General features: G+C 36.4%; 1 protein-coding gene across 7 annotated transcripts in view; it reads right to left on the bottom strand.

Moving 5' to 3' along the window:
* The window catches only part of LOC107733466 (actin-binding LIM protein 2-like), a 57,782-nt gene extending 33,293 nt beyond the window's left edge, over window positions 1-24,489 (bottom strand). For 6 of the 7 annotated variants that reach the window (XM_016545089.1, XM_016545087.1, XM_016545091.1 and 3 more), the window contains exons 1-2: window positions 15,602-15,900; window positions 4,560-4,715 (exon numbers count right to left, since the gene is read on the bottom strand). In XM_016545089.1, coding sequence (XP_016400575.1) covers window positions 4,560-4,715; window positions 15,602-15,617 — 172 coding nt within the window. In that variant the 5' untranslated portion in view covers window positions 15,618-15,900. Of the gene's footprint in view, window positions 1-4,559; window positions 4,716-15,601; window positions 15,901-24,209 lie in introns of those variants that run through there. The other variant, XM_016545088.1, reaches the window with a different exon arrangement.
* Window positions 24,490-27,026: the final 2,537 nt, after the last annotated feature.

Here is a 27,026-nt window from a genome sequence, read left to right as displayed (position 1 = left end):
TTCAGTGCTATTTATTGTTTGAATAATCATTGTAATAGGACACACCAGGGCAACAAAGCACACCTGTCAGTCACATGGTCCAATACTTTTGCTTACATGAGCAATGGGTGGGTTCAAATAAAAGGTGATTTTAAAGGGGTCATATGATGCTGCTAAAAAGAACATTATTTGGTGTATTTGGTGTAATGAAATGTGTTTATGCGGTTTAAGGTTAAAAAAAAACACATTATTTTCCACATACTGTACATTATTGTTTCTCCTCTATGCCCCGCCTTTCTGAAACATTAATCATTTGACAGCATATATATATATATATATATATATATATATATATTACATGAAAATTTAAAAATACAGAAGGTTTACACATTACAAAGTTTTTAACTAAACATATATAAAGTTTTATATAAAGCTATAGTGTACATAAATACTAGGTAACATTTAGTATAGGGACCAATTCTCACTATTAGATAGTTACTTATTATTGTGCCTATTGTTAACATATTGGCTGTTTATTAGTACTTACAAAGCACATATTCTGCATGACCATATTCTAAGCAGCAAATTAGGAGTTTGAGGCAAAAGTCATAGTTAATGGTTTGTTAATAGCGAGAATTGGACCTTAAAATAAAGTGTGACCATATACTATACACTAAACCAAATCCAGCATTAACCATCAAGGAAACTTTTTTGTATTATTTTATTTATTTATGAATCATTTATGAGCTTTTGTCAGATTTACCTAATTTCTGTGGATAACTCTGACCCCCAAACTATGGTACAACCATGTAAACTCCCAAACAGACACACACATAATCACACAACCAGAGCACAATATGCTTAATTAAACATGTGCTACTGTATGCAGCACAGTTTTATTTACAGATGAGCCAGCATCTGTAAATGAGCAGCAAAAAAGCAGTTGCATCCTGCCTATTTGATAGAGATATTCAATGATATTTGAGGGAATCTCAGCTAATCATAATCCAATGTGACAGATGGGATTACAGAATAATGTGTTCCCGAATCCAATGAAAATGTCAGAGAATGGGGGAAATCCATAATTGTCATTTCACAGCATCCATGGTTTAAATACACCATTGTTGAGTTATTAGTGCTAAATTATGAATAGAAAGCCTCTGCGGCTAAATGTCCCTGATGAGCGCTACTAAAAGAGGAACTAAATAAAGTGTCATTTATTAATTCTGCTGAATCCTTCTGGATCTGTGGAGTTGTTGTATAACGTCAGTGGCGGCTCAGCTGCAGTGGGAAACAGTTTGAAATGAGAAACTTGACATAGCCTTGAGCACACATACACATTGTGCTCTGTCCTTGAGTGGGAAACAATTTAATTTTGTGTGTTAAATCAAACTGACATGATTTAATTTAACTGGGAAATATGTATTTGGAGGTTTCATTGAAAAACTACTGAAACAACACTAAAATGACAACTAAACAAATCAAAAATTCAAGATAAAACAGTAGCCATATTATAGTCCATTTTACGACATAGCCCATCTGTAAATACGAATTCTACATTACTGTATTTAAAAACATCCCTATATAACACAGAAAATGACATTAATCAACATATTTTTGAATTACAAAGCCAGTATGATGAAAATGTCCACGCATACAAATGTGCATACGTACAGGCCTACAGAAAGCATATCACTTGCCAAACACACTTATAAAAAATATATGAGGCTTATCATGTTTCAGATGTTGAACTCTAGTGCTGTCAGGACAGAGAAGAGAGAAGCGACACAGGCTGCCTCGGCAAAAATACAAGGAATGTTTTAGGTTCGGGAAATCACAGACTTTCTAAGAATTCGAATCAAATCATTTCAACATTTGATGAGGTATCAAGATTCAAGACTTTACCGTGGTGTGTGTGGATAGTGTGTATCTGTGTGTTGATAACAGAAAAATCACTAGGGGATTCAGGCAAACAAAAGGCAGCTGTATTAGGGTGTTTTCAGTAGGGTGTAGGTCACACATTTTAGCAGGAGTAAACACACACACACACACACAGAACATGTATATTTTAGAAGATCTTTAAATGGTTGGTATTTGATATGTACTGCTTTATTAATATTGAGTTAGAGCATGTTTAGAACAGATATCCCTCTCCAGTTACATTACATTTACAATTACTCCAATTTACATAAAACTATACACTAAGGGTATGTTTATGCCCATAATGCAATACATTAAAAATATGTTCCTTTCTATTTAAACCTGCTGAGAAAAGCTGCATGTATATATCTATATTTTTGTGCATATGCGTATTTTGATTGAATAATATATTTGAGCTCACATGTTTGGAACGAGCGTTGGGCGTGCTCAGCCCAGCCTTTATAAAGCAATGAAATCCCCACTGTGCAGAATAGCATTGCCATGTTGTCATGGTGTGCATGAAACAAATACAGGCAGTTTTACGATAAGTGAATTCCCCCACGTGTCTCTGTCCTTCTCCAGACCTCCATACGAAGGCTCCAAAACATCTTAGAATGAAGCAATATCATCTGGTTTGTTTGATGTTTTACATAACAAATGAGTTGAAGGTGGTGTGACAGCACACCGAGTGCTGAAAAGACACACTCTCAAACACACTTCCTGTAAAAACAACACCCGCCCACATAACTAGTGTTCCTAGAATGACTCCTATAAAAGAGAAAACAATGAGGCACTGTATTTGTAATTGTTGAAGTTGAAGAAATCATGTATGATTAAGAATGTAAGTGCAAATTTGAAACAATTAAAGGCTTAGCAATTAAAGCAATTAATGTCTAGAAATACTGACATTTCCTTGCTGATCACATTTTTTGTCGATACACCTATTATATAATTTTATTAAGCATTTTGGATGAATACAAATAAAAATCACAGTCTCACCACTGTCAATGCTAATGGGGTGAAAGGTGGGAAGAATTTGAGGGGCCGGCATTAAAGTCTTCTTTAATTAAGAAATAATTTATGCAGATTCCTTTATTAATTCTGTAAATACTAATGTAGAAACTCAATTATATTACAAAAAAAATTCACATTTTCAAGCAAACCTGTAAGTATTTAACTAAACTCAATAGTAATAGTTACAATTAAAAATTAAAAATTCTACTTTATGCACTACTGTTTAAAATTCAAAAATACAGTAAAACATGAATATTGTGAAATATTATTGCAGTTTAAAATAACTGTTTCCTATTTGAGAATACTGTAAAATGTAATTTATTTCCATGATGGAAAAGCTGAATTTTTAGCAGCAATCTCATGTTTTCAGTTTAACATGATCCTTCAGAAATCAATCTAATATGCTGTTTTGGTGCACAAGAAACAAAAGGTACAAAAGCTGTCTCTGGGGTGGTACCTTTTCGAAAGGTACACTTTTGTACCTTTTTAACCCCTAAACGGCGCATATTAGTACCTTAGAGGTACATATGATATTAGTACTTAATTACCTTTTGAAGGGGTAGAGCCCTTTTGTACCTTTTTTGCTGTGCTATTATCACTGTTAAAAACAGTGGTGCTGATTTAATATTTTTATGGAAACTTCTTTAAAAGCAGAGCAATAAAAATAGAATAGAAATCCTTTGTAACATCAAAATCTCTTTACTCTCACGTTTGATCAATTTAATGCATCCTTGTTGAATAAAACGGTTGTGTATATCCATGCATATCGTAAGAAATATGTTGTCTTCACTCTCAACCCTAGTTCACGGTGTGTGATAAGACACATATAAAAAAAGCATGACACATTGACTATTCAGAGAATACAAACTTTTCTAAATACACACCCATCCACAAAATAAAGGTGAACTGCAAAGGACTGTTTTACAAAACTAGCCTTAACAACTCCGTATTAAATCCATAATTATTTGTGCATAGCTTAAAATTTGAAAGTTATTTAAAACAATAAGAGTTAAGGGTGGGAGGTTATCAAAAAAAATAAGAGCAGCAACTGCAATTTGACTAATGGCGTGCAGTAACCGCACTGACTGATGCTGTGAGGTAAGAATAAACGTGCTAAACTCTATTAAGAAGATCACATTGTCTCAACCCTGAGGTCACCTAGCAACCCCTGTCTGTATTCACAACATCATCAAGCTGAAAACAGCCGGTGCTGGGAGAAATTATCTTGCTTCTAACAGACACACATACACAGACAGACAAAACAAGAATCCACAGTGACCCATGTGTTTGGCTTAATTGGAGCTATTCTTGATGAAATCAGATCGCAAACAGATGAAACATCGTCACCTTAATAAACTTCCTCTCTACTCTATGGTTGTGGCAGACCGCTGTCACAACAATATACACACCACCCTCCCAGTTCGTGGAGAATGATTGGGTTTGTTAATGTAAATACAGTGCCACGCTGCACAACAAAATACCTCAATGTTTTCATCACATTTGTTTTGTGTTCAGGTTCTAGAAGCTGTACATTCAAAGCGCCTTTCAAGATTCCTTTAGGGTAAAAGCCATTATATAATTGTCTGAAAACTGCCACACAATAATAGTATATAGATGGAGTGAGTGGGTCGTGACTGACGTGTTACCTTTGCAGACAAAGCACTTGATGTGGAAGTGTTTGTTCTGCACCCGGAGCACCTCGCCTTTGCAGGGCTTGCCACAGTTTTGACACGGGATGGGGCCGCTCTGCCGCTGTCCCTTCTGCTGTTCCAGGGGACTGTGAACAGCCTGCTGGTGAAACGCTGTGGAGACACAGTGAGAAAAAAAGTTTGACTGAAAAGTGTCTATGACAGGTGACAGGTATAGAAACGTTTAGGAATTAGTCAACAACCTATACTAATCTAACCTAGTATGCTAGTGTGCACGTATGCTATTGCAAATTTAGATGTTGAATAGTCAATATTGAATTTGAATACAATTTTGAATACATCAAATATATAATTAATTTATTATTATTATTCTTTAAAATATGTCTATTCATTATTTTTTATTAGTAGGGATGCACCGATACCACTTTCTCCAGTACTCGCCCGATACCAATACTTTTATTTTTGGTACTTGCCGATACCGAGTACCGATACCAATATTTTTATTGCATTTGTAAATTTTTTAAATATTTTAAAAAACTAAGAAATGTGACAAAAGCACATAAAAGTTACTAAAACCTAAACTAATAAATACATCAAATTAAAATATTATAAAAATAATAAAAATTTGAATGAATACTACAACAGTTATATCATAGTACATTCTTGAAAATGTTATTTTTTATACATTTTTTTAACAATAGCCTGTAAATGTGCTACTTTTAAATGTAAATCCTGAAGTTGTCTACATCATATTATTGTTGTGAATTTTCTGACATTTGGGAAAGTTTGCAGTTTACTTTTAAAAAAAATAATTCAACTAAAAGAGAATTAATTAATGTCATGGGAATGCATTCTTGTTTGTTCCCCCTCCAGATCATGAGCGGGGATCCATACTAAAATATTACATGACCTTGTACCCTCTCACACCATTGTCCACGGATAATCACCGGAACAGTGAAGATGAGTTTGCGGTAGACATGGATGACGTCAGGGCTCTGCTCTCCTTTGTAAATTTTTAAGCTGTCATTTGCGCCTGTCTGGCACCCAATATTCACACCTACTCCATTACAAAGGCGTGTAAACTCAAACAAACACTTTATAATACAATCCAACACACAGCTAGAGAAAGACCTTCAACCTCTTTTTTTTCAAAGGGTGTGTAGCAAAACTGGTTCTGTTGGACGTCCCATTCCATTCTGTAGTGCGATTTTCACAGCAGGTGTTCACTTTGTGAAGTCTATGGGATAAATGGCTACAGAGAAATGTGTTTTTGCTTGTTCTCAGAGGCGAAAACCTGTATTGTCCTATAGCTGCTGGTTTCAGCTCACTCACACAGAATTACTGAGCTTTTGACTCTAACTAGATAGAAGTGCTTTGGGAGGAAACTACAGAAATCACTGAATGTGTGTTTGTTTGTGTGTGTTTGACTGCATTTGTCATGTCACGGGGAAAGACGACCCATCTGCCAAGTCATAATAGTGGTCACACAGTATGAGACACTAACTTAAAGTCAATGTGAATTTAGATTTTCAACCAATTTTAATTTGTAATGTGACATATTTTAGAGAAAAGCATGTAGAATAGGACTCAAACACTGGAAATTGGTTGAATCATAGAAAGTGGGTGCCATACCGAAATGGAGCCAGACCAGTTGTGAGTTTGCTAAATCAATGCCTAAAAACAATTTGGCTGTTGGTTAACATTATCCAATATAGCCTGAATGGACTAAGCAACGTCAGCAGAAAAGTTGTTTCAAATTAGGAGCAAGGTAATTACATTTTCATAAGTGAGATATTCCTCGAAACTCTCTAAACAAATCATATGAAGTCCTCTGAACCAGAAAGGTTAGTTTAAGAATTAGTATTTGTCATTCAGATAGGCTGATGAGAGAAAACAGAAATAGGCTGGCTAATATGTCAATCCCTTTTACCTGTACCATTAATCCGCCATTTGGCTCAACATCTCATTTGAACTTGACACAAATACACTCTGTGAACCTTCACTACATCAACTTGTTTTTATAGATCCTAAGAGAAATTCTTGTGCTGTTGAATCCCAGAAACAGCAAGCTGGGAATGTTTTAAAGCACAAGCTATTTCCTGCTTTCACAGATCAGGTAGAGTTGTTAAACAACAGTCGACATGTATGATAATCCATAAAAGTGCAATAAAAACTATGGATGACTCACTTTTAGCATGCTGACTGTACATGGTAATGCTTTATACCTTGAATTAATCTTTTGAGGTTACAGTCAAATGACAGAAGACAGATTACAGGTTATTTTTTTCCCATAAAGTATGCTTCCAAAAAAATGAAAAGCAAGCTTTAAATCCCATCAACCCTCATAAAGAGGTTAATGCATTTAACGAATGCCTGGTACATTCCAACTACAACCACAAACAAATGATGGGGACAGAAAGGACAAACGTTTTCATTCTAGACCAGCATGCAATTGTTTTGCGTGTAGTCTACCAGAAATTTAGACTCATCTACATTTTTAAACCATGGGTGAACCCAGTATAGTTAGTTAATTAAAATTAAAAACTATTAAACATAAATTTCAGTCATTGAAATAAAGCTTAAATAAAACTGTTTTAATATTAAACAAAAAAAAAACTTTATAAAATGTTGCCTTTTCAAACTCATCTACATTTTTAAACCATGGGTGAACCCAGTATAGTTAGTTAATTAAAATTAAAAACTATTAAACATAATTTTCAGTCATTGAAATAAAGCTTAAATAAAACTGTTTTAATATTAAACAAAAAAAACTTTATAAATGTTGCCTTTTCAAATAATGGGAATAAATTAGGGATGCACCGAATGTTCGGCAACCGAAATTATTCGGCCAAAAATAGCAAAAAACTATTTTGGTGTTCAGCCGAATAAGTGAAAAGACAGAATAAATTGTACCGAACAATGACAATTTTGGTGACGCGATCAAATAGCAACCAGCGTAGAGTGAGAGGCGCACACTCTTTATAATGCACCAAACATGTCAGCAGTGTGGAAGCATTAAAAACTGTCTGAGAAAGACGCAAAAAACAAGCAGCGGCAGCGAGAGACTCGCTTTTTACTACTGCATCGCATGTCTTCGATGAGAAGAGGAAATGGCATTTAACAATTAGTAAATAAACTGCAGAATGTTATGTTTTCTCAGATGAATACATGCATGAATTGCATGTTTTCTGACAGTGCTGCACGAGCTTGCGGCGCCAGGGTTCAAAGTCTGCAAAGAAAATCTGCACTGAAACAGTGGTATTCGTCAGTTGCACAGTAACGTTTTTATGAATTTTTACAAGGCATGTGACAATGCGATACGTGTGACAAATACCTTCCTAAATTCATAATGTGAATAATTTATAAATCTGCTGTTGTCAACAAAAAGCACTGAGGTCTTCCTGCGGGTTTCCGCCAAAATAAAAGCTGAGAAAAAGCAACTCCATCAACATTCATAAATGTTAGTATTGTAATTTTATTGTTGTTCTGTAAAATAAAATAGACAATAATAATTACAACAGCTCTATTCATAAATGTATTATATTATTCACACATACAATGGTGTGAAAAAGTTTAATTTTTTGCATATTTGTCACACTTGAATGATTCAGATCAAACTAATTGTAATATTACACAAAGATAACACGAGTAAATACAAGATACCGTTTTTTTTTTTTTTTATTTCATTTATTAAGGGAAAAAAGCGGTCCAAAAATGCCTGGCACTACGTGAAAAAGTAATTGCCCCCTAAATCTAATAACTTGTTGTGCCACCCTTTGAAGCAACAACTGCAAAAAAGCATTTGTGATAACTGGCAATGAGTCTTTCAGATCTCTGTGGAGGAATTTTGGCCCACTCTTCTTTGCAGAATTGTTTTAATTCAGCCACATTGGAGGGTTTTCGAGCATGAATGGACTGTTTTAGATAATTCCACAGCATCTCAATCGGATTTAAGTCCGGACTTTGACTTGGCCACTCCAAAACATTAATTTTGTTTTTCTTGAGCCATTCAGAGGTGGACTTGCTGGTGTGTTTGGGATCATTGTCCTGCTGCATAACCCAAGTGCGCTTGAGCTTGAGGTCACAAACTGCCTGTTTTTTAATTGTTTGCATATTTGTCACACTTAAAGGATTCAGATCATCAAACTAATTTTAATATTACACAAAGATAACCTGAGTAAATACAAACTGCAGTTTTGAAATTATGATTTCATTTAAGGGAAAAAAGCTGTCCAAACCTGCCTGGCCCTACGTAAGTAATTGCCCCCTAAATCTAATAACTGGTTGTTCCACCCTTTGCAGCAACAACTGCAATCAAGCGTTTGTGATAACTGGCAATGAGTCTTTCACATCGCTGTGGAGGAATTTTGGCCCACTCTTCTTTGCAGAATTGTTTTCATTCAGCCACATTGGAGGGTTTTTGAGCATGAAAGGACTGTTTTAGATAATTCCACAGCATCTCAATCGGATTTAAGTCCGGACTTTGACTTGGCCACTCCAAAACATTAATTTTGTTTTTCTTGAGCCATTCAGAGGTGGACTTGCTGGTGTGTTTGGGATCATTGTCCTGCTGCATAAGACAAGTGCGCTTGAGCTTGAGGTCACAAAATGATGGCCGGACATTCAGGATTTTCTGATAGAGTGCAGAATTCATGGTTCCATCAATTATGGCAAGTCGTCCAGGTCCTGAAGCTGCAAAGCAGCCCCAGACCATCACACTACCACCACCATGTTTGACTGTTGGTATGAAATGCTGTGTTGGTTTTACGTCAGATGTAATGAGACACACACCTTCCAAAAAGTTCAACTTTTGTCGCATCAGTTCACAGAATTATTTGCCCAAAAATCTTGGGGATAAACAAGATATTTTTTGGCAAATATGAGCCAAGCCTTTGTGTTCTTTTTGGTCAGCAGTGGCTTCTGCCTTGGAACTCTCCCATGGATGCCAGTCTATTTTTTTTTATTGTTGAATCATGAACACTGACCTTAATTGAGGCAAGTGAGGCCTGCAGTTCTTTAGATGTTGTTCTGGGTTCTTTTATGACCTCCTGGATTAGTCATCATTGCGCTCTTTGAGTAATTTTGATTGGCCGGCCACTCCTGGGAAGGTTCACCCCTGTTCCAAGTTTTCTTTATGGATAATGGCTCTGACCGTGGTTCGCTGGAGTCCCAAAGCCTTAGAAATTGCTTTATAACCCTTTCCAGACTGATAAATGTCAACTATTCTGTTTCTCATCAGTTCTTGAATTTCTTTAGATCGTGGCATGATGTGTTGCTCTTTAAGCATGCTTCACTTTGTCAGACAGGTTCTATTTAAGTGATTTCTTGATTCAACAGGTCTGGCAGTAATCAGGCCTGCGTGTGGCTAGTGAAATTTAAGGTTATCTTTGTGTAATATTAAAATTTGTTTGATGATCTGAATCTTTTAAGTGTAACAAATATGCAAAAAAATAATAAAAAAACAGTAAGGGGGGAAAAACCTTTTCATGGCACTGTAGTGTTTAAATTGGGATCTGTAATATTTTCTAATGTTTTAAAAGAATTCTCTTCTGCTCAGTAGGCATGGGCCGATTACCGGTTTCAAGGTATACCGCGATTTGAAAATGTCACGGTTTCAAAACCGCTAATATTTTCCGTTATACCGTTCCTGCGGTATGCGCTGTTTTTCATGTCTCGACAGTGTAGGAATCCCTCAGGTAGGGTAGTGTAGAGAGTAACGATATTGTCCTCTTTTGGAAGGCCAAACAAAGTAGTTTCGCTTTCACAATGAAGCATACAGCGTCTTCACGACATGGCGGTGGTGATACAGTGAAACGTGATATTTTTGCTTAAGGTTATCATACCGTCAAAATCTCATACCGGCCCATGCCTACTGCTCAGCAAGGCTGCATTTATTTGTACAGTAAAAAATACACGCCTGATTCAAGAAGGGGACCTCCAAAATGGACAAAAAATATTTTACTAACTAATTAATGTTAAGTTTAATTTTGCTTTGTTGGTATAATGTCTGCTAGAATCTTAAAACATGTTAAGTGTTAAATTTTTTTAAATTGTTGTTTTCTAATCGTTTATTTTTTTCTTTAAACAGTAAAAAAAAAAAAAATTGGCTATTTAAATTATTCAGTGGTAAAAACATTTTTCGGTTCGATTTCGGCCAAGAATTCTTCATTTCGGTGCATCCCTAGAATAAATAAGTTTACATACATTTTTATTTACTTTTTTCAATTATTTCAATTTTATTTCAAGTCACCTTTATTTATATAGCGCTTTTAACGATACAGGTTGTGTCAAAGCAACTGTACAGCATTAAATAGGAAAATAGTGTGCCAATTAGGGCTGCACGATAAATCGCATGATGCACGTTAAATATCGCATGTGATTTATCGTGCAGCCCTAGTGTCAATAACGCAAAAATAATGCAAAAAGGCAGTTCATCATTGAATTCAGTTACGTCATCATTCAGCTAAGTTCAGCTCTTGTACATGTAATTAAAATAAAAAATAATTAAAAATTTGAACAGAAATATATATTTTTTTAAATTATAAAAATGGCAAAGCACATAAAATTACTAAAACTGAAACTGAAATTACAACTAAAAATACAGAAATAGAAACGGATTCAAAATACTAATAAACACTACAATATTATGCAAGTTAATTTCACAGTTCTTGAAAAGGGGTTAAATGTTATGGCAAAAAAACAGCCAATCATAAACCATCTAAAAGGTTACCTCATTAAACATTCATGCACTTTGTACCTCTCAGCATCTGAGACTCAACTCAAAATGATGAAGACACTGTCAACCAGAATTAATTTACGTTGAATATTTTTCATTCTTCTGCATAACAAGAAAAGTATGTTGGAGCCCAAACAACTGACTTTCATTTTATGTACAAAAAAAAAAAAAGAGACATTTTGCAAAATAACTTCAGTGCAGAAGAAAGAAAGGGCAAACTATTACTATAGCTTTCGAGTCACAATGTCTGTCAAGAGTACTATAGGGTGTATAAAGAGATTGTGGTTCCAGCCAGCACAAAGCTTCCATAAACTAGCAAACCACATCATAAAAGAGAGAAAACAGTGATTGAATCTTATAAGACTAACCACATCTCCTCTGATAAGAACTCAATGAGTCAGGGTGGATCATCATCAAGTCCTCATGAAGTACAAAAACAATCCAGAGTTTTCCCAAATCGCTGATTCCTTTCAACCCGAGCCAAAGATCTGTGGTTAAAGTAATAAAGGCATGAAGCCGTACTTCACTGCCACACCCGCTCTCTTCATACACTCATCTGCATGCTTCAGATGTCCACATAATATATCATCAAAACCTCTGTAAGCACGACCAACTAAAGGTCAGCGTAAGGGAGGAGTTTGTTCCACATGTCGCTAAACACACACACACACCTTACTTTCAACCAACTTGCTTGTTCATACAGCCAGAGTCATCCATCTTTAAGCAGGTTCTCCATAAATAGAGCATCTAGTCAACCCTTGGGGATTCCATCATGCCCTACTACATTCTGCTTGAGGTTCATGCGCATGGCTGACATGACTGTGTATTTGAAAGGCTCCGATTTCCACCGCAGGATCTCTCTGCCATTCAACTAGCCAAAAATCACTCGTCATTTGCCTTTATTTTGCAAATGCAATTGTGGGGTTTGGGGTATGATTGAATAATATAAAGCCTTTGAATACTAGAGCATTCATCCTATTACTCTTGTGCTGCAGCATAATTCAATACTGCAGCTTACTTCTATAGTTATGAGTTGTATAAGAGCCCCATTCCTCAAATATCACACTGTGCATGTCGAAGCTGTTTGATGTTCCCTATAAGCAACGATAGGTTAATATTTTCATCTCCTGCATTCACCATCTCTTCATTCACTTCAACTGAAGTGTATAAGTTCATGAAACATTAAGTCACGTCTTGACCTCAAAGTGACCTAATGGTCACAGTCACATTTTGATGATTCTTCTGTATTAAATGTCACTCATCAGGTTATCAGCTGTGCAAGGTGAAACAGCCAATGAGAAGTTTCAAGAGACTTCGAGACAAATAAATATGGAAAGAAAAAATAAGACAAGAAATTAAGAGAAAATATATTGTTAAATAGTTTAAAAATATATTTCATTCACAACCAACCATATATAATCATAATAATTTAAACATCCAATGACATGAGCAAGCATTTATAACAGTATTAATAATTAATTAGATAAATTAGGGATGAGGGATCATTAGGAATCAATCTAATTATTATTTTTATTTTATGGCAGTCACCTAATAAAAACAGATAGTATAAAATTGTTATACTTGGTAAATGATACTATTTTTGTGAATAAGGGACTACAAAATAAAATTATTTATTTTAAATTATACAAGTGAATTTAGGCATCACAATATTATAACGTACAGTTTAAAAAAAAAATTCATTTTAAGATTTGCTAAAGATTACATTAAAGTAAGTGTTATTAAATTATAATTGTTTTGTATAACTTGGAACTCCACAAGCTAGTACATACATCAATGTGCAGCTGTACATACTCCTTTTCATTTAGATCTAGAGTTAAACGTTTAACAATTTTCAGACAGCTGAGGAAAAACAAGTAGCTTACTGTGCACTGGTGAGGAAAATCCTGCCAAATTAAAAGATTTTGGTGGTAAAGTCACAGCAAATACTCCAAGAGATGCTTACATCTCTCTATAAGAAACTTAAAGCACTAATTTCTGAGGATGATCCTCGGACATGGCAGGGTGATTAAAGGCTTTTAAAGCAAATTACACGCTCATGAGCATAAAGTGCCCATTTTGAAGCAACCAGAGGTAACTCCATTTCAGCAGCTTTCTGCCTGGGAGGACAACAACAGGAACCACAGTAATGGATTTAAAGCACTTAACCCAAGTCTCATTCATTGTGGTAGTGAAATAGCAAGATAAACATCCAAAACTCAATGCCACAGATTATATTTGTGCACTTATGTTCATTTATATACCAATTTCATACTCAAATGAAACAGAAATACACTATTACGTTTGCAGAGCAAGAATCAGATTGTAAATTTGCAAAAACAACTAACTTTTATATTTAATTTCTTAATATTTCTTTCAGAGCTGTTTTCCTGCATTAGAGAAGAGGCAGAGCACAGAAAGAGAGTTTGTTTACTGTCACCAAGGTCAGCACTAAGGTATTTCTGCAGCTGCTGAGACTCTTCCAACAGTTATATCATGACTTGGATGTGTTTGCCCTTGTGAAAGTGTGGCAGTAAGGCCATCAAAGCAATTTAGAGTATTGCTTGTGATCTCAAAGTGTTGGGTGCCAATACTGCCTGATTATGGATTATCTACTGTTTTGCTGTCAGAATGATAAAAATGTCACTATTAGTTTAGAACTGTTTTCGCTTGTAAGCAGTGCTTGATCTGTCACTCCAGTCATACAATGGAATATCGTGATGTTTTCATCAGCTGTTTGAACTCTCATTCTGACGGCACCCATTCATTGTAGAGAATCCATTGGTGAGCAAGTGATGTAATGCTAAAATTTCTGCAAACCAGTTCAAATGAAAACAAACTCATTGATCTCTTGGATGAGTACATTTTCAGCAGATTTTAAATTTGGGGTGAACCATTCCTTTAAAAAAAAAAAAAAGATTACTATTCTCAGTTACAAAGTCAGCAGTGGATAATACACAATTTCTGTTTTCAAAGTGTTTGAATATTTAAAAACAGCAAATGTTTTTAAAACTAATTGCAGAGTAAAGGATCACATGCTGTATTCACTGGCAACCAACCAAGCTTATCTACATCATCAACCACCAGTCTTAAAGGGGTCATATGATGCTGCTAAAAAGAACATTGTTTTGTGTATTATTTTCCACATACTGTACATTATTGTTTCTCCTCTATGCCCCGCCTTTTTGAAACGCGTCGATTTTTACAAAGCTCATCGGTCTGAAAAAGTGAGGTGTGCTGTGATTGGCCAGCTATCCAGTGCGTTGTGATTGGCCGAATACCTCAAGCGTGTGACGGAAATGTTACGCCCCTCACCATACTGTTGATGCCGTGTCCCGGCCGGAGCGACGAAACAAAAAACATGAAAACCCATTACAAACGAGGCATTTGTTGCATCCAGTGGGGACATAATTACTGATTATAATGACTTATACTGTCTTTTTACACGTTGCGTTGCATCACGCCGCGTAAACATAAAACCATGTCTGCATTTGTGATCGGAGAAACGACAAAATACAAACGTACTTGAAAATTGAAAAATTGAAATCGCATCATATGACCCCTTTAACACCAATTCGCATGAAATTTTCAATTTTTGCCTGCTGTAACCTTAATACACACTGAACACATTTTAAAAGCAATTATCTGCCTTTCTTATGTAGACATCATTGCAGTGTCTAAACATGACAATCAAAATAAAACCTTGGTTTTTAGCCTCACAGTATAGACATGCAAACCTCTAATAATAATCAATTTCTCTTTAATTGGCACTCAAAGAATAACTACATGTCAGCATGTCAGTATCTGTTCCCCCTCCCCTCCATGTTTTCACTGTCTCCTATCACACACACACACACACACACACAAACAAAACATCTCTAGACTGCTGTCCAATGAGGCCAGATTGCATCTGAGCTCCTGGAGTGCAACAGCATGTCCTTCTGCCAAAACCATGCATATTCTCAGTCTAGGTGGACTGTTATTGTTTTAATAGACAACCAGGACCATCATAATAATGTTTTGCAGAGCCTCAATCTAACAAAAATACTACTCGCATTGTATGACTGTATATTTGCTATGCATGCTTACTAAAATGCATCATGAATAAAAATGCCATAATCTTTAAAGCTCAAAATTCAGTGATGATAAACGGGTTGAATATCACAACATTATAATATATCAAGCCTCGACATTACTAAAATGAAATCAACATGTAAATGACAGGATCCCATTACAAAGCGGCAGAACCGCCATCTGAAATAATTTTAAAAAAAAAAACAGACAGAGCGTCAAAGCGCAACATTACCTTTTTCTTCAGGCATCGTCTACCGTAATCACGTCTATTCTGTAAATAAGAGAATGAGCCTGCTGTTTAAATATATATATATCCGACAGTATTTCAGTGGAGCACAGCGGTCTGGTACATGTTAATGCCGAGGCTCCTCTCGCGAGCGACGGAGAAATGCGCTTCACACAGCGCGTGTCACAGCGATACTACAGGAATGAACGCAGGTCATATGATTCCCGCCTCACACTCGAGCTATTGCAACAATCCATTATAAATAGAAGCTTCTCGATCAAAAACATAACACCCCTTCCCAAATATCTGAGGGCGTTTACCGTATTTTCTCTGTGTGAGGTACGCAGCTGGACTATCATTTAGCCCGGTTGGGGGGGAAGAAAAAATAAATTAAAAAAAAAAAGTGTAGGCCTATGTATCAACCTGTTATCAACGTGAGAAACATGCTGCATATATTTAGCTAAAGGTTTCCGCGTTTTAGGCTATAAACTTATGTCAGGTCTATAGGACACTGGAATGTCATCAAAAGATATTTTAATATTTATATAATGTAGCATATTTTACATTCCATAAATTTTTTTTTTCCCCCAAATGCTGGAAGTCTCACATTATTCATAATATAGCCTACAATTAAATGAAATTAGGATAGGCCTGTACCATAGGATATACAGGATGTCTCCTCAAATTATTATTAGGACTATTAATATTTATATTTCATCTTAGAGACATCCAAAAAAAGTATTGTTCCACTTTTCTAGCACTTTAATTACTAATAATGAAGAAAGTGTTGAAACTATGAAAAATATAAATAAGTTTATTTAATATAAAAAGGATATACACACACCGATATAGCTAAACAAAATGAAATCAATTTTTACAATGTAGGATGTCCCAAATAAACATGAAACAGGCAAACAAAACCAGAGTGACCAACTGCATCCGTTGCCATCCCATAATGCCACACTCAGCCCTATCTGACTCTAACCCTTTATTTTATTACTACATACCTTTGCACATGAGATCATGCCTAATATTGACTTGTTTGTGTTTTCCTTGTCATTTTGAATCCACCTTTCCTTGGAAAAGGACTGGATTTTGATGGATTGGATGCCTGTAACAACAGTTTCAAGCTGAGATTTTATCATCAGTGCTCTATTAGCAAGACCACACTTGAATGCAGTTGCTCTAATGAAAGTTCTGAAATATGAACAGAGTCAAGACATGCATTTATGAACCGCAGAACTTTTCACACACCCGGTCCATTTAATTAATGCATTCAAGAGGTCAGAGGGGCTCAAATCTTTTCCAGTTCTGAAGACCCCTCACGCCAGCTCCATGCAGCTCTGTACACGGTTCACTCTTTGATGTCTAATCGCGGAGCATGAGTCAATGTCATACTGCTATCTCACTCTCTCACATGTTCTCTATAAGTCCTGAATAATGATCAGGCTTGTGAACGGGCAGCTAGCACCTGTCAGGCTTAAAACAAGTAATTGATTACGGATTTTTTTTTTACTGTGCTAAATTTGCTGCCATAAGCATTTGGCTTCAGTTTGTCAGCACCACTAAAAATGATTGTTTAGACACTGCTGAAAATCTGTGCTGGCAATCCATGGAAACAAAAATAATGAAAGCGCATTGTTTTAAAGTGAGGCAAAACAGAAAAAAGGAGCGATAGAGTGAGCGAGCCAAGCTCGGCATTCAGAGAAAACACATTACATAATTCCCTTTGTATGATTTGCAAAGATAGAGAACATGTGCCCGACTAATCTGTGCTCATTTTTCCGTCCGTCGAGATGATTTATTTTAAAAGTTTGACACCCTGTGGGCGTTTTCTTCTCTGTACGTAGTCATCGTCTTAAATTTGCTTACAAAAATTATAGGATATTTTCAGGCTATTTATCATCTGGACAGCATGATCAATAGAGACGGTAGGATAGCCAGAAGTAGATAAGTTGGCAAACACCAAAACCACTTAAATAGTTTAGGATACCCAACCAAATCTACAAAGATAAGTGTTACACATAAGTGACCTCTTCTGGATATAGTCAGGTAAACAATCTTTTTAGAAGCATTTTTAGTAATAAAATAAAACAAAATATATCATGTAAAATTGTGTGTATGCATACTTCATGTAAGAGAGTTTACAGTACAAGCAGTGTTTGAATTGAATATTGTGACCTCATCAGGATCCAAAATAAAATATGGACACCACAAAAAAAAAAAAAAAAAAAAAAAAAAAAAAAAAAAAAAGTACACTCACGTTCTGTACACGAACACTGCCAGTGTCAAAATAGCTCAACTTCACTCTACACTTTGATCTACATTTAAAAGTCCTTCAACACTTTTACTTCATGCTATATCCTCTTTGCCTGAGCTAATGGAGAGAGTAATAGGGGCCACAGAAGGAGAGCGATAACCGAGAGAGAGAGAAACAGGGATGGGGATGTACTCTGCTTGCTCCAACTCAGACACCCTTCAGATTCAAGTCATGAATAATTTACAGAGGTCCTTTACTAAAGCACAGCAGCAGCGCTCAAGTGTCAAATCTCAGCAACACATGCAGCTGAGGGTGAGAACTACAGTACATTAGATTATGGAAATTCATGGAAAACCATGAAGACAACTGTAAACCATTTAAAGATTTTTTTTTTTAAGTTGTAAATATACCAAAGATTACTGAAATAGGTTGTACAAGAAAATACCGTTTCAGTCTTTCTACTTATAATGTCATGTTTAATTCAAAGCGTTTTTTGCTTTTTTTTGGTAATTATCTTAATTATTCAACATTTTTTAGTTTGTCAAGAGAAGGCAAGCAACATTTTATGAAGTGAAAGCTAAGCCATGATTGAATCAAACATCTGGAAATAAAGCAAAACAGCAGAGAACAAAAAATATTGGGAGTGATTCTTTAATTACAGCTAAATCTGACGTTACTTCAAGCTCAAACTGATTAATTAGCTGAAGTTATTACACAAATAATATCTGCGTGGCTGCGTCATTAACATCAGTTCTTCGTGGTTTGAACAACAAATTTGTGAAGTTACTGCGGCTTTGTGAGTAGTTATTTCTTCAAAAACGCATTGCACTATTTTAGCAAAAACAGCGAGTTATATAGAAAATGCATCCCTGCCTGACACAGCAGCAACACTGGTTCAACCAATGGCGTATATGGCAGGACTATCTGTTTGCGCAACTAATGGCAGACAGGGGAGTGTTTCTGAAACCTGTCTGGAAACTGAATAAAGTTATTAAAAAAAATATTGTATTACAAAAACATTACTGTAGTTTGAGTTCCAGTTTCACAAAGATTGTTGAAATTTCACTACAATTTTCCTTCAATTTTTTTACCAAAACAAGAAAAATCCCATTTTTCTGTTCTATCTGCTGATTTATAGCTCCTAATCTGAGAACACTGACCACCAGTAAATTCAGACCTGACTTATCAGTTTAGCACGAGGATGCTACATTCTGGATTTGTCCCCATAACCTCAGCACTCTTCTGGTTACTGTGGCGGAACGAGAGGAGTGATGGGTAGAGAATCATCACACTCTGCTGTAACATTTCATTCCATGCCAAAGATACACCAACAATATACACACACACACCAAGCTCGGAAATTATCAAGGGCTTTGGGCAAAAAAGCCACCAGAATTAACAAAAAATTCCCCCCAAATTTAAGATAAGTTGGCAAAACAAAAACAAAAAAAAACGAACTTAATGTAATGTGACACTTTCACATTTCACTTTAATTGTGACCATTACACTTAGATCTGCTCACGTTAAACCAGAGATTTCTTTTACTCATTTTTCAATTGAGCATTAAAGCCAAATCACACACATTTCTGTTAGTGTATGAATGCAGTGACCAATCAGAGACATTTAGTTTGTTTTCTATATATAAATCTTTCCCAGTTAAAACAACAAATAAACAAACGTTTTGTTCATGCTACCAAGAAGAAGAAAAAAAACAATTAATAAATGGGTTCTCAATTGGTTCTGTCTGTATAGCATAAATATTTTTAATAATTCATATTTTATGTGCACCACCTTTAAGCAGCAGTATCAGATCAGATGTAGCTTCTGTTTAACCTTTGCAAGTGTAAATTACTGTAAAAGTGTTGTTGATTAATTGTACTGAAAACAATCTATGGTATTCCGATTCATTGAAATAATTTCAATTTATATTTAAGTATTTGACAAGACAACACAAACATTAAATATTACAATCCTAAAAAAATAAAAAATAAATAAAAAAAGCCTTTCGAAAGGTTTTTTTTTTTTTTTTAAAAGGTCCTTGAAAATCAATTCCAGGGGCAATTGCCACCTAATGTAAAAGTTAATTTCTGAGCCTGACAAATTAATTAGAACAGTTTTTAATAAGCAAATAAGAACCACAGAGCCAACTCAAGAACACTACATAGCACAAAGCAGTTCAACAAGATGTTTTTTGCTGAACCAAAGGAGCTGCCTTGAATTTTGGGATAAAAGACATGCTTGATCAGACAAAAATGACAGTCTGAAGATATATTTAGACATATTCAAAGTGTATTAAGGAAAGTGTATACATGTATGCAAACTGCTCGCAAAATGGTTGACACCGTTTCAATCTCTCATAAGCTGGCAACAAAATTTGGTCAAACCAGATGAGCCTCCATCTGGGGTGACATGCAAACTGTTCACTGACTCAGCAGTACTATATCCAGCAGAGCTACATTCCAATAAAAGAATGAAAATGTTCAAAGGAAAATGCATTATTTGAATTTTATTACTGTTGTGCAGAGGCAAGGTACAATCATAAAAACATGTGACCGAGCAAAAAGTTATTTTGAGCATTTGAAGAAAGTTATCAAGGCAGAATACGCACACAGACACCCGTACACACACACACACACACACACACAATCACAAGTAAAGCAGCAGGTCATCTCTGGTCAGCTTGCCTTTAGGGTTTGATGGGTAAACAGAAGCCTATTTTGCAAAAAAAGTGCAAATAACTGGTCATATTAACAAATGACTTTTGCCTTTGAGTAAAAACTCAGCTCAAAGCAAACACCAATATCAAATATCAAGTAATGCATGGTGTACAATCAAACGTTTAATGGTGTGACTGTAAAAAGGGTTTGTCTAAAAAGACAGGTTACTATAGCATCTTTCAATAACTCAAATACATGCACGTGTAAACTGAGTAACGTATTATAACCGAAAAATACATAATGCATTTAAAAAAAATAAAAAAAAGTGTATTATGCCCATGATAGTTGTGGAAAGTAAAGGTAAAAAAAAAAAGAAAAAAAAAAAAAAAAAAAAAGTGAAATTTTGTACAGGTTTCTGCATATGCGCATATAAGATAAAAATAAATAACTATAAAAGCTTAAATAACTCTGCTCCCAACCACTAGAATGTGTAAATAACCACACTACAAAACAAAACAAAAAAACCAAGTGATGGAGTTTTACCTTGTTTTCCAGTGCAAAGTCTACAGATTCTTAAAATCAAAATACATTTACTTCAGAAGCAAAATAAGAAAACGTCTCATTTCCTGTGAATCGAAAAATCAACTTCACTCGAAAGGAAAAAACAAGTTCATACGCCATTGACAGATTTGTTCTTGTTCAAAATAAACATTATGATTTTTTAAATATGAATGTTTAGATATTTGTATTGGAAACCAAAATATAGATATTCATTTTTTGCAATGCATGCAACATTTAATGCCATGACTATTCATTTAAGGCTTTTGCTCTGATTTAAGACCTTTATAAGGCCTCAATTTGTAGAGGGGTCTTTTTAAGAATAACAAACCATTTGTGGGATAATGCAATCTAAAAACTATGCTTTATTAACCAAGCATTCTGAGCAGACTCATTGACGCTCATCAAATGACCAACAGTCAGGTTAGACATCATACTGTATTTAACCAATAAAAACAAGGCTGTGAGATAACAGACTAGTCTTTTCAATGGCACGCACTATATAAGACAGATCATGTAATTTCCACCAAATCACAACTTTCAAAACTGTTTTATGGAGCTTTTGTCTACTAAAATGTCTTTTCATAAACAAGTTTCTTCAGCTAATCAATATGTTGTTCGTAAACAACAGTACAATCCACTGAACACGCTGCACTTCTATCATCGCAGCCTTGATTTCACTCCTGTCAAGAGTTAAATATGGCACTACTCCAAGGTCTATTTGACAATGTGATGGGGAGGGGGGGGTATGTTGTATGTGTATCAAATACACCGATACGGTTCTTGAAATGTCCCTCCAAACACACCTGCTGATGATGAAATGGCATTCTCCCAGCATGCATCCAACCAAGGCTCAATTAACAAAACCAGCAGGGTTCATGCGGAAGGCAAGGGTGTATATTTCAAACACTTTTTCATACGTGATATCCAATTTGTCTCCTTTCGGATTTCTGCAGGTCAGAACGGCACCTTAAATAGCTGAAAACAGCTTCCACGCTACTCTTTAACATTACGTGAAAAATGAGCCTTCTGATTTTGTCCTCATCGTAGCTAGTGTTTGATGAATAAGCTGGAGGCCATTCCTCACAGTCAGTACCAATAAAACCAGGACAAGGAAAATGTCACAGGCCCACTCTAGATTTCAGGGCTAATTGCTAGTGTCTGTTTCTCAGGGACTTACTGTAGCAGTTACTGTGATATCACCAGCATTTCTCGGTTTGCTTCCAACAGCAGTAACAATTTTACATTCAGCCTGCTCCGTTTCTGCAAAGAGCCAAAATCCACAATCTATTTAATTGTAACCAAATACCTTCTAAAAGAAAGTCAGTCTTAACTTGCATACCCTAAAACAGCAGTTCTCATCTGTTGAGTCGCAACTAACCATACAATCAACATCAAAATAAAGAGACTCATCAACTTTAAAAAAAAAAAAAAAAAAAAAAGTGAAAGACATCTTTTGTTTTAGATGCCAAAGTGCTTATATCTAATCAAACTCAGTATTTTGGTGCCAATTCATGTCATTAATGCCAAATTTACACTGCAAAAGTGAAATGGCATTTATATGTACATCTTGACAGACTGTTTAATGCTGCTCAGAGGTAGCATAAATGCATTATAACTATATAACCCAAAGTAATAGTAAATAGCTCACCCACACCTGACTTATGTTAATCTTTCACTTAAAGGAAACAATAATAAATTAAAAAAATACATGCCACAGTGTTGGAACAGCACTTGATGCCTGATATAAAAATAATTTGTGTCCTCAACTAAACCCAGTTGAGAACTGCCCTAATGTACTAACTTCACTACAAAGTCACTCCCATGATGATTTAGCTAATACTCTGGTATTACATCAGTCAGATTCACATGAGTTGAATTTCTGGCACAAATTATGCTGACCTGAAAATAAGGTTATACAGAAAGTAAATTAACCAAATTATGCATAATTTGGGTTCACACACTGTTCCAGAACAACATTTTTAAAGAACAGATTTGTTTCAAACAAAATGTATCATTCATATTAAAATTAAGCAACCACTTTATGAACCTTACAGAATATGTACAGCAATATGTAGAACAGAAGCCATTGGCACCAACGGTCTCGTCTGTCAACTTATGATTATGATGCTTTTTGGAAAAGCAACCCGGGATTAGGGTTGCAAAGGGGTGGAAACTTTCCGGAAACATTCTAAAAATCCCTGAAATATTCCACACACAAAAAAATCCTGGAAAGTTTCCAAAATTTCTGGAATATTGCCACCTTTTCGCAACCCTGCCCGGGATAGAGGTTACAGAACATCATTACCACATAAAAAGGGAACTTGTATCTACAGACAATATTGATTAAGGTTAGAGATATTGGCCACCTTGATGGCAAAATCAACTAATACCTGGGATTGTGCAGACCATCCCTCAAGTGTTAACTTAAGCTACCACATAGTGAATGACAGTGTTGTAGACCTATTCCTTTAAATACAACAACAAAAATACGGGTTATTAAACTTTTTATAGGACTTCCAAACGCACCTACACTGTCAGAAAAAAAAAAGGTGCAAAAATTCTTCCTTTAGGGGTACAAGGTCTCAAAATAGCACCAAAAGAATACAGATTACTAATCTAAGATACTATGCAACCTTTAGGGGTAAAGGAGGTACACAGGTATCCATCAGACATCCATCCTGTAAATCATGACTATGCACAGGATTTGTTTTGTTAATAAATATAGGAGAGAAGCATCATTCAGACTTAAGATTAAGACCATACAAAAAAAGATGTATAGATCAATTGTGCCAGCTCTCAAAATAAAATAAGCCCAACAGAACATTTTCCTTAATAAAACCCCTATAATAACTTAAGTTTCCCAACTCAAAGGGTTTGTTGTCACCAGCTGCAGAACACTAAGGGAGTCTTGGGACGCTGTTGAACGCGCTACACATCACACGAAAAACAAAAGAGACAGTCTCTATACACCTTTGACAGCACTACATTACGCATTTCCATACAACACGGCTGCAGTGCAACATAATAAACGCTGGTGGATAGGTGGGTGGACCCAGACTACCGCGTACAGACAAACAAAACTCAGAGCTTTTCGGTAATGAGATTAGTATACGCGACGCACTCCCAACACACTCACCGGTGCTCATCGTTATCCGCAGACCTTTCCAGAGTCCAATGTCATGTATGTCTCTAGATCGTCATTCACGCCGAGCCATCAACGCGCTCCGTGCATCTTTCAACCGCCCGGTGCACAAGTGCTCGAGCCAACGTGGTAATGAAATAAAATAAAAAGATCGCGAAATAAGCCCTCGCACCTCCGACTGAAGAAAAGTCGTTGTTATTATACGCTGTAGAACCGCTAATAAACGTAGTGCGCAGCGTTGCAGGCGCATGCAGGAGCGGGGTGTTGCCCTATGGCTGTGATGCGCGTGTGCGTATTTGCCTCAGCACCATTCCTGCACGAGACGCACTGTGACAGCGGGCGGCTGGGAAATGGAGTTTATGTGCGCGAATCAAACTCAAGATCAGCCACAGCAATAATCACGTTTAATATTCGACGTCATTTTAAAGCAAAACTTGCCACCCAAAGTGAGGATTTCCCTTTGTATTGTCCCAAGAAAGAAACCCACTCAGATATCTGTAACAAGATATAGCTGGGGGCCCCAGGGGCCTCAGGGTGGCCCACAACAAGCCTCCACTCGACACTTAAATAACCACCATTAGTCAAAGCACAAACCGTGCGGGACGAGTTATGCACAGTTTAAGCACAGTGACACCACGCTCAAAGCAACACTAATAATCTACAGATATTAATATGAAAAGGCATGTAAATTTATGGCTCAAAATATAAGGCAAACAATTATATTTAAATGGCTGTAATAAGCAATATTGTAATACTACATAGCTCATATTTTGATACATGTGATTTCACTTTTTCCTTTCTCTTTGGAGTGTTACAAGCTCTTGGTGCATAAAGATCTGTAAAGTTGCAAAGACTAAAGTCTCAAATCCAAAGATATTCTTTATAAAAGTTAAGAGTCAACCACGCCTACCTAAAACGGCTTGTCCTAACACGCCCCCACATGTGTACGTCAAGTGGAAAGATTCGCATAACGCCACCCAAATGTTCACGCAAAGGCGTAACGGCTTCGTCATGCCTAGAGCTGATCCGTGCTGGTCGCTGAGGTAATGCATCAACTTTGTGCTGTGGATCGCCGGATCGGCTTTCACTGTGGACGAAGAGTCCAGCCCGGGGTCATCACATGTGGTTGTCGCAAGCCCACCGGTCACCGCTCACTCAAGCCGCCGTGTGTTTCGTTGTGAAAGCACGAGTAGTGTCCTCCTTCCAAAGGAGGACACTACTAGAAATCAGTGGTTAAGTTGCATTTACAACACCGTTCCAGAACAGTTCAACCCAAATATTCAGATGTGTCCAGCACATTTTATGGAGGACTGTTTCCTGATCCTGGGAGAGTAGACTACAATGCCGGCTGTTCTGACTTACAGACTGTAAGAACATTTTCATATTTAAAGAATTTGCCACGGATGATTCAAACACTAGTTTTGAGCAGTGTAGAGTAGCGCTTGTTGTTTGTCATTTCTCCGATCACAAATGCAGACATGGTTTTCTGTTTGTACGGCGAAATGCAACGCAATGCGTAAAAAGACAGAAGTCATTATAATCCGTAATTATGTCCCCACTGGATGCAACAAATGCCTCGTTTATAATGGGTTTCAATGTTTTTGTCTCGTCGCTCCGGCCGGACAGGGCATCACAGTATGGTAGGGGCGTAACATTTCCGTCACACGCTTGAGGTATTCAGCCAATCACAACATACTGGATAGCTGGCCAATCACAGCACACCTAGCTTTTCAGACCGATGAGCTTTGTAAAAATCGACACGTTTCAGAAAGGCGGGGCATAGAGGAGAAACAATAATGTACAGTATGTGGAAAATAATGTGTTTTTTGAACCTTAAACCGCATAAACACATTTCATTACACCAAATACACAAAATAATGTTATTTTTAGCAACATCATATGACCCCTTTAAACTGATATTAATTATGAGTAAAGGTACAGATAATTGGCTTTGAACTTGGGGTGGGAGATTCCTGGAATGTGTGTTTTATCAGTATTGGTGTGTGCACAGTGCATTTTTTTTTACTTCCCATGACTAATACATGCTCAAAGGGACACAAACATGAATCAAATCCAAGATGACCCAATAAAAGTTGACCTTGGCTGGCATGGTATCTTTACACTGCTAGAAGAAACCATTGGCGCTTTGGTCATGGATTTGTCATAGTTATGTTGTACAGATTTGGGTTAGGGATTCAGTACATATTCTGTGCCATTGATATTTGTTCATAAAATGTTGAGTTTAGAGCACTGTTCCTAAGTGAGTGTGGTTTATTCATTATGTATTATAAACTATCTCCCTTCTAAGGAATAGGTATAAGGTGCTGCTCTGACTCTAGTCATTGCTGTTGTTTGGCCCTGACTTTGCCTCTCGCCCCTGAAGGACACAATGACATGTATCTTGCTTAACGAGGAAGCCTGTAGTGTTTCTGACTGTCAGGACAGTGATCCTGATACTGAGCTATGGCTACAGACTGATTGGACAGCTCTGTCAGTTCTTAAGGTTGAAGACGGCGGCAGTGACCACCCTTCTCCCCTCAGGCTGGCTCTCTGCCACCAGCCGGCCAGTCTCTGGTCATTAGACTCACTTTGCAGGGGAACGCAGAATTACAGGAGCTCTCTCCTCTATCCCTTTTTATTTTTCCTTCAGTACACACTGTTGCTGGGATCAGTTGTTAAGATTGACCGCTTCAGTCTTAACAGGAAAGAAATGATAAATTTCTGTAAATTATAAATAGATAAGTTATTATTATTATTATTATTATTATTATTATACTTTTACCAGGAGCAAGCTGACTGTAAAGGGCATTG

This window comes from Sinocyclocheilus rhinocerous, unplaced genomic scaffold, assembly GCF_001515625.1.
Source record: "Sinocyclocheilus rhinocerous isolate Xijiao unplaced genomic scaffold, SAMN03320098_v1.1 scaffold2385, whole genome shotgun sequence".
Classification (NCBI taxonomy): Eukaryota; Metazoa; Chordata; class Actinopteri; order Cypriniformes; family Cyprinidae; genus Sinocyclocheilus; species Sinocyclocheilus rhinocerous.
The sequence above is the reverse complement of the archived record's forward strand: the minus strand, read 5'-3'. Positions and strand labels throughout refer to the sequence as shown.